Source organism: Bombus vosnesenskii, unplaced genomic scaffold (assembly GCF_011952255.1).
Source record: "Bombus vosnesenskii isolate JDL3184/JDL3185 unplaced genomic scaffold, Bvos_JDL3184-5_v1.1 scf7180000014902, whole genome shotgun sequence".
In the NCBI taxonomy this organism is placed as follows: Eukaryota; Metazoa; Arthropoda; class Insecta; order Hymenoptera; family Apidae; genus Bombus; species Bombus vosnesenskii.
In genome coordinates this window covers 30,874-40,072 of record NW_022883712.1, presented here as the reverse complement: position 1 = coordinate 40,072, position 9,199 = coordinate 30,874, and the positions used below count along the sequence as shown (strand labels likewise).

General features: G+C 35.1%; 1 protein-coding gene and 1 long non-coding RNA gene across 3 annotated transcripts; one reads left to right on the top strand and one right to left on the bottom strand.

Annotated features, from left to right (window-relative positions):
• Positions 1-747: 747 nt before the first annotated feature.
• On the bottom strand, positions 748-2,338 carry LOC117240779 (katanin p60 ATPase-containing subunit A-like 1). Its single transcript, XM_033506818.1, has 4 exons — positions 2,064-2,338; positions 1,548-1,887; positions 1,135-1,334; positions 748-984 (listed from the first exon to the last, which is right to left on the bottom strand). Exons 2-4 carry the CDS (start codon positions 1,770-1,772, stop codon positions 930-932), a joined length of 480 nt encoding a protein of 159 aa, XP_033362709.1. The 5' UTR covers positions 1,773-1,887; positions 2,064-2,338; the 3' UTR covers positions 748-929.
• A 1,234-nt stretch (positions 2,339-3,572) lies between these two features.
• LOC117240778 lies at positions 3,573-4,972 on the top strand. 2 transcript variants are annotated; one of them, XR_004494789.1, is made up of 2 exons: positions 3,573-4,016; positions 4,772-4,972. It is a non-coding gene; the product is annotated as an uncharacterized LOC117240778 (long non-coding RNA). The 2 variants fall into 2 exon arrangements; XR_004494788.1 differs by having other exon boundaries at positions 4,769-4,972.
• The last annotated feature ends 4,227 nt before the right edge of the window (positions 4,973-9,199 follow it).

Genomic DNA, 9,199 nt, shown 5'->3' with positions numbered 1-9,199 from the left:
CAATCGTTGTTGCCAGGCAATTTCTGTCAAAAGTTTGTTGTATACTGTTTGGAAACATCGAGAAAGATTCAAACGTCGTTACTAGGCAGTTTCTGTCTGGAGATTGATTCCTAATACAACGTGTGTCCCATTATATCGACATCTCTAAAGTACAATTCTATGTGATTTCTAGGGGGAACAATACAACCGATCCACACCTTCGTCAGGCAAAACGTTTATCCCGTGACCGTGGCTACGTTCGGCGACCAGTTGTCATCTCGAACCCACTTTCGCTTTCACAAATATCAAACAATTACAAATGACAATTGCTTAATTGCAGTTATGATAAAATCTAGGCTAAAGCATTAGAAGGCTTCCTCAAAATTGCAAAGGGAAGGCTCCGGTTTTCCTTTCATCTCCGACATATATAATACAAGGATATAATACAACCGAACATTTTAAACTTAGCCTACAGCGCGTGCGCGCACACACGCGCACACACATGACACACATGACACACATGCGCGCACACACATGCGCGCACACACATGCGCGCATACACACATGCACACACATGCGAATGATTTCTCGAACGATAATCCATTTATTTATATTTTTCAATATCTGCCCTTACGATTGCGTATTTATTTGTTCCACGTATCATATTTATCTATTTGCATAACTGTAGGTGACATTTTTTTTAACAATTTTGCTAATATTTCATAACTTTTTAATTCATATTTCAAAGTGGTAACAGGTGGTTCTTTCTTTTCAAGTCTCCTCCATATCGGGCTTATTTCTAGTAGCCACGCTTGCTTACAAAGCAATTTTATATCTGCACAAGAATATCGTTCAGTACATTTTACTATGTGGTTTACAATATCTGTATTTTCTAATAAGTGGTTGCTAAGGTATAATTTGAATATACCAAGTCGAGCAACTTCATTGGGTTATGATACGTATATTTGCTTTTCGAGACGCCTGGGTAAAGCTGCATCAATGCCCCTAATAACATATTTACAATAAATATTATCGTTCTATTATACTAATAATAATGAAGGAATACTTCAAACAACACAATAACATATTTGGAATTTGGAGAAATATTACGATATTTTCTACTTAGAAAACATTGAAATAACGTGATATACGTACCAAGGGGAATTAGTTGTAGCCAGAAGAACTACATTAGAATTCTCATTAGACACTAATCCATCCAATCTAGAAAGAAGTTCTGATCTGAATCTCTTTGCGGGTTCAGACAATATACAGTCTCCTTTATTTGTGGCGATCCAGTCAATCTCGTCGATAAAAATAATTGTAGGCGAATGACTATAGGCAAGTTCAAATAAAACCTGTTCAGTTTAACAAATGTATTATTCATTAAATATTATATTCGAAATTCCTTAAATTCATTGCCTCATCACGAATATGATATCATTTCGTTTTCCAAACAACTATTCTATTTATATATAAATGACGAAAAATAAAATCAAATCTTTTTATACCTAGAATCTCTCCTTCATAGACAAAGGAACAAAGAAACTTACATAGACAAAGCAACTTACACGTATATACTTCTCGGAATCGCCTCTCCATTTGCTGACCAATGAGCTGGCAGTTATGTTAAAAAAGGTGCAATGGCATTCTGTCGCGACTGCCTTCGCTAACTTCGGTTTCCCTGTTTTGTATATTTCTTGTAAACACGTACAGAAATGAAAAGAATACGAGTATCTTACCTGTACCAGGTGGGCCGTACAGCAAAATACCTTTCCAGGGGGAAAACGGACCATCAAAAAAGATAGGATACTTAAGGGGATACACAACGGCCTCCTTAACAGCGGTTTTACATTCCTCTAGGCCTATAACGTCATCCCAATGTACATTTAATTTGCTTACTATGATCTCCTGTGACGATACAAAGATAAAATGGCGTCTTCTCTATATTAAGTAAGTGTTACGTAATTTGATATTTGAAGCGTTACTGAAATCACGTCAGCGTCGATATACGTTGGACGGTTTATCGACGGGAATTTTATCGTTTAAAAGCTTTACGATATGTATATTAATCGAAAATAACTTACGCATGAGATGTCCTCAGCCTCGTAATTCCGGATTATCTGAATAAAGCTTTTCAATGCATTTCAATATCTTCGATTGCATGGATTGTTCCATTGGGACGTTAAATAGCTCTTCTGATAAACGTCCATCACTCTCATTGGGGAATATTGACGTCACTGTCATTGCGAGATTAATATGATTCGTATTGTCATCAGTTATCTTCTGCTGTAGATTCGTCTCTTTCACAGGCTCACTTCTCGCTTGTTTACTAACAGATTGGGCTTTTGTCTCAATACTTCTACAAACACTGGATCATATTGTAATACGTTGAATACGTTGAATACGTTGAATACCGTTTAATATCGTTAAATAATTTAAATTCTTACGTATTGCTTGCATTTGTCACTTCCCTCGTCATTTCCCTTCCAGTTATTTTCTTACACAATATGGGATATTTTTGAAATTTCATCTTGTAATAATTTTCACACTCTGCAACGATAATTTCCAAATCGATGTTGTCGCAAACCCGATGTTCGGGAGATAGACGAGCTTCCCGGAATAATATCGCTAACGTCTATATACATAAAAAAATGTAGTTTTTAATTAATTATAGTTTTTAACTAATTAAAAATATTTTTCGCAATGACTGAACACTATAAGATAACCATCAAACAACTGTTTTATCTCTAGGTAAGACAGGCAAAAGAATGTATTTACTATATAAATCCTCGAAGATAATTTCTTGTCTTCTGCTTTTTAATTTTCAATTTTTAGATGGATAAGAATAATTTGAATTTATACTTCATATATTTGTTTATAACTAGTTAATCTACATTATCGATTGAGTTATTCTTAACTACTGAATTACCGATGTCGAATTTTCAAATTTGGTTTCGCCTTCTCTTTCCATGATGTCCACTGATTTCTATTTCGATTGGTCACTGACACTATTCAAAAGAATTGGAACTAGGAATATATTTTAATTATAATATACTCACCCATTGTGTTCCAAATAATCACATACAAGGTATAATATGTTCCGATGACGTTCCGAAATACGACTCTCCTCCTAATATAATTATTTTTTAATTACAATAATATAAGGTTTTTCATGGAATTTTTTGTTACATTTGCGAATTCAACGAGTTACACATGATTTTTCATGAAACACGAACGTTAAAAATATTTGATACAGCCTAATTATAAAAATTGTTAGAAGCAAAAGTCATAGATACTATGTGCGAGTATCGCATGAAACGAACAGCTATTAAGAGAACTGCAGCAATATTACAAATCAAATAACAAAACACACTCGTCTGTGACGTGGAAATTCTAAAATCTAAAATCTGGAATATTCCTTACCTTTTTTCGCAGATTATAAAATATCTTATTCATACTACCTTGCATCGATAAATCACCGTTCATAGTGATACTTTCAAATCGCCTATCGTTTCTCCATGGATACGAGAATTTCCGTTTATTACTTTAAAAACAACCCGTCCATTACGTTTCTCTTAAAAAATTCTTTTAACTCCGTTGAAAACCGAGCATCAAACAAGAGACAAACGATTTGTTGTCGTGGAAATGTTTGGTTCACACATAAGCAACGCACAAATATAATGATGGAATAGCTGAGTGTGTGTACTGTATAGTAAGATGGATGCAACATGGAAATAGAAAGAGAACACCATGTATAGATACTTCCTGTCCTTGTTTAATCAGGCATGCACACTGGTGGACACTGACGCTGCTCGTATACCGCTGTTACATATTTCCTGTACAAGTGCGCGTCATTAGACAAGGACGGAACATCCTCTCTCTACTTCTCTATCGCGCTTTTAGTTCGCTCACGCGCTCTGTACTTATATCTATTACATTTCCACCATAAGCAGCGGCCGTGAAGTGACTTACAAAAGTTCCGAACGGTTCCATCCTGGGCGGACGGTTAATTGCGTTCGGTACTTCGAGGCAGGAAGGTGAGTACAGAATCGCTCCTCTTAGTATTCTTATTAGAAGTGTTATCATCGAATATAAGTTTTTTCAATAAATTCTTATCGTTTTACAATCTTTCTAGAATACAATGACGTCAGCAATCGATCATTTTCGCGAATTTATTGTAAATTAATTGGGGGAATATCTGGGGTTCTTTATCGGTTTCGACTGTAAAATCAGCAACTATTCGAATTTTTCATTCATAATTGTGACATTTTCGACTCTTCCGTTGCCAAGACCCTCTTGAGAGGTTTTTGGCACGTTCCATCACCCTTGTTAAACGAGTGCACATTGGTGGATATATTGATTTTAAAAACCAATACGTGTACGAGATTTATTATCTCACTGGGACAAAGAAATCCGTTTTATTCGCGAATTTTCCGTGTTTCTTCTTAATTTTCGTGAGTGTCTGGCGCGGAGCATTATTTGAATGAACTTTTCATCGTTCAGATTATATTTCGTTTAAAAAGATTGAAATTGATGTCGAGAAGAAATGAAACAAGGTGCTCGGGCATTCTTTCGTTTCCCGGGGAAAGAGAAATATGAAAAAAAACGGTCGTTCTTCCTTCTGCCATTTTCGTCCATTACCAAAATGGCATGACCCAAGTGTCCCGGGCCCCGAATCAATCAAGCGAATTTTGAATAATTTTTGAATAATATCCAGTTAATAATTTGTGAAACAAATTAATTTCATTTTATTGTTGGAAACAAATTAGTTGGATTTTTCTTTCTTTAGCAGTTTTTGCCAGAGTTGACCTGACGTGCTACTTCAGTTTCCATCTTCGCTTCTCGAAACTTCCAACGTCCTTGGTGTTGGAGGCTCCTTGCCCAGGTGAGTACATAGCTTCTAGATACTGGTCGCTGTTCATCCTTACGAGCCTCTCGAGCTTTAGTTGTCAATTGTTATCGTTAAAGGAAGAGAAGCTCGCGACAGATGTTATCGAACAAATCGTTTATTCTCGAAAAGTTCGAACTTGTTCGTTGCGTTTGAATATATATGGACGGACGCCATTTTCATGACATCATCATGATTTGTCATGTCGTGAGTATAGCTTCTGACTACCATATGTTTGTGATTTATGTGAAATTTGACCACTATACCGTGATAGAATAATATTTCCAATGAATTATAAATATTGTGAATTATAAATATTTGTTACAAATTATATCGTACTTGAGATGAAAATGAACCATATATCTGCTTATGGAATATGAGGTAGTAAATCATTCGAAACATAATAACGATTAATTAAGCACATATACAATAACGTTTACGAATGAATATTGCGAATTATTGTATGGCTTTAATGCGGTATTTAATGTTTTGATTGCGGTCTTTGAAATGGTATCATAGGTGCTGATATAATATCGCGCGAAAAAGGAAAGACCAGTGGTTAATATTGCAGGTGCACCAGTGCGTTGCGCTCGTCGAGGGTGGTTTTGACGCTGGTGCCGAGGAAAGGCGCAGAACGTGTTCGATCGACCCGCGAACGTAGCCTGTGCTCATACTGCGACAGAGTTCGTTTCAGTTAGGCTCAGTCGCTGTTTGTCCGTCGACAGCGTATAGTCGCGTCGGCCTACGATTCCTTTTTTCTTCTTGTTTCTTGCGAACTCTCTCGCAACAGCCGTTCTATACGTACGCCGCCAGTATATCGCGTGATCATCGTTCCCGTTGCTTCCCTTACCCTCTCACGTCCTTCGAAGAAGACCTCCCTTTGGTTTTTCCTTGTTTGGAGGGAATTCATCGCTCGGACACATGGACTGCGAAGTACGAGGGTATTCCAATTTTTTAATATATAAATTTAGTTTCCTCTATGGTGTTAGAGAACATAATGCGAGCATTTTATGATATAACGAATATATTCGTATATATTTTAGTTTATTCATTCGTCAAATTTCCCTAGTAGGCCGGCCTGCAGCTCACATGCAGCACTTAGTAAAAATTTGTTTTGTTAGAGGTTGGCCATTCTTCTTGCTATAAAAATATCGTGAAGTCATATCATATGATAAAGCACCTTCTGAAAGCTAGATGCTCGATAACGAGCCTAATGATTCTCGGTAGTTTGTAATGTCAAGCTTTGAATTGGCGAGATCGCTCTGCTGTCAAACCGCCGTCCAGCGGCGACCACATTCTTTAACCACGTTCAAGGGGTATATCACGCTACAGAAACCATCAAAGGGTTTGCAAGTTAGTTGCCTTTTAGAAGTGGGGCAGTTGGTTGTTACATGTCATCCGTAGTTGCTGGCTGTTCTCTTTAGTCGCCATACATCATAGTGACGACGGTTATAGTCGCCAGTTGTCCTTGCTAATGGTTGCTTGTTGTCGCTAGTTAGTTCTCGTTATCGTTATATATTCCATCAATCACGCGAAATTTAACGTATGGGATTTTATTCTTCTTTATTCTTTCTGTAGGGAGATTTTTTAAGACGAGGAAAATATAGAATATTTCAAGACGACGGTAAGGTTTGAATTTAAGTAACTATTTTATGATACAACAAAGTGGAAAAACGATTTAATTTTATAAAGTTTAAGGTAATTTTTTAAAAAACTTCGAATTTAAAAGATTCAAATAGATATCTTAAACGTAATTAAACCCTCCATATCGTAAGAAATTAAATGAAATTGCGCAAGAAAGTTAATACATTTAATGTATTATTTTAAACATTTGTTTAAAAACATTTATTTAAAATTTAAGTGTAGGCGTTGACGCGCGCGCGCCATTCGAAGCATTTGTCAGTTCGTTACATCTGCGGTAAAAGTTGTAACTACGAAGAAGCTTAACACATGGTGCGTCTCAAGACGACAGTAAAAAGTATTAAGAGATTTTTCGAGATTTTTTCTTTTAAGTTTCCAAGTACTTTTTCTATTTAACTTCTTTTTTTTTTGCATTTTCTCACAATATTCGATAAATAGAGACGAAATATGACAGTTCTTAGTTCGGGGATTTATTGGTTCGAAAGTTACTTCAAAAGTGTTTCTGGAGTTTGTGCGGTTAATACTTTTAAACTACTGAGTACGACTTATTCCGTATGGCTGGACAAATCTTTGTTGATACTGTAAGCGTAACTGGTCCGGATGTTGTCTTGTGGAGATAGAAAAATACACGAAGTATTGATTGAACTACATATTTCTTTAATTCTTTTTTAATTCTTTTAGTTCTTCATATATTGATAATAGAACGATATTCCGCTACTTTGAGCACAATATAATAATGTTTAAATAAATAATAAAATTTACGCATTTCGTCTTCATGCGTCGATAAGAAAATGCAAAAAAAGTTAAAGAAAGATGATGCGCAGACGCGAAGTTTAGTCAGCAATAATATTTAAAACCTCTAAAATATATTGTACACATTTATTTGCAAATAAGTTCAATGAAATTAAACTGTAACTGTGTTTCCAATAATGTCTTCGATGTATTGCTCGCCATTATGTCGGATTAACAACTCTAAGTGATCGACCTTAATCACTAAATGGCGGCCGTGATTCAGTGGTATAGCTTTACATATGACGGACATCGCAGGCGCTTATAAGACGTCTATTGTGAAACGTTTCCAATAGCACCGTTTATGTGATGGTGAAATCTGAATATATATATATCGCTGAAATATATATCGCTTATCACTTGAGTCTGACACGATCGTTTTTAAATAGAATCACAATTTTTTATTCTTTACAAAATCAGTCTATAAAGATTATGTGCAAATAAAATAGATAAATAGATAAATGGTTGTACAAACTTATAAAACAGATATTACAAGTATATCTAAATAAATGATATATTTATAAATTGTAATATTTGATTTAAAGTTTAAATAAATAAAAGAGATACTCGTGACTTACAATAAACGTATTTTTTTTCAATTTTTAAACAAAGCAAAAGTGGATAACAATTTTTCAAAATGTAAAAATCAACACAATGGTTGGTTTCTTTAATTAATCAATAACGTTTAAAGTTAATTAATGTCCAGAGTGGTTTGTACATTTTGTATTTCGCCGTATTTCAACGTTCGATGTGTAAATAGAACTTGATGCCTGAAATATCGAAAAAATAATTAAATCCGATCGTTCCGTCGAATTTGCAAATTGTATACTCGTGTAAAATCGAGTGCGCTTGTGTATGCTGATACGAAAAGTGATAGTATATTTTTCTTTTTTCGATTATCGTTATCACTTTTTGTGTGGAAAAATTAATTCCGTGAAATGGAAGTGCAATCAATACGGCTTATCACGAAATAATAGCACAGCGACGGTACATATTGGTATTGACGTCAGCTTCACAAAATTTCTCGAGTATCGCGGTCGACTATTTGGGTTAAGAATTCATTTTCAAGGTCCTACAAGCACGAGTATCTTATGGATATGAAATTTTCAGTGTACATTTTAATAACCATATTTCATATTGCATGCTGCGGTCCAAGAAAAATTCGCAGTTAATATTCTGCTAATCCCTGCTGCTTTTAAAGACCATAAGTAAGGTCCGTAAGGTCGTCCGTAAGGTTTAAAAGATTTCGAGTAGATTTGTATTACGTATTTTATCTTCTAATTTTTAAAGAGAGGGTCGTGTTTAATTAATTGAAAATGACGAAACTGTAATGGGACATTATTATCAAATATTAAACGTGGTTCCATTGGGTACTTTTATGGTCTTTGCGAGATATATATGCATTATACGTTGCTATTAGCAACGCGTAGCGATGAACGATGGAGAGCAGTACCTTCGTTATCTCGTCTCGGTTGTGTACATATCAGTAATGCACAGTACTCGTACTAAATATCTTACAAATTCCATACAGATTTTCAGATTAGTTTCGAATAATACCAACACGACCATGATAGTCACAGTACAGTATTAAATAGTGCCACTATGCATAATACACTCCTAAAATGTTTCTACAAATATATTTGTCCGAATATTTTTGTCAGCTACTATATCCTAACCACGATTTATTAAACAATATATAGATTTAAAAAAGAATATATAACGACATTACTTGTTTAGGCTAGATTGGTTTAACTTGTATAGTTTTAATAACTGTGTAAGATCAAACAAGAACTTATCGTTAGTTTGGCGAGATTTGATTACACGAAGCAACATAATTGCTTTGAAACTCAGGACAGAAAACAATGTCAACCGGTAGACGCGTTTGTCTGGTGAACGTGTAAC

Coding starts and splice junctions, on each gene's coding strand:
- LOC117240779 (XM_033506818.1), bottom strand. CDS start 1,772: ATGGTCCGTTTTCCCCCTGGAAAGGTATTTTGCTGTACGGCCCACCTG. Junction 1,335..1,547: donor ATTCCGAGAAGTATATACGT/GTAAGTTGCTTT, acceptor TAAACTGAACAG/GTTTTATTTGAACTTGCCTA. Junction 985..1,134: donor GCTACAACTAATTCCCCTTG/GTACGTATATCA, acceptor ATATGTTATTAG/GGGCATTGATGCAGCTTTAC.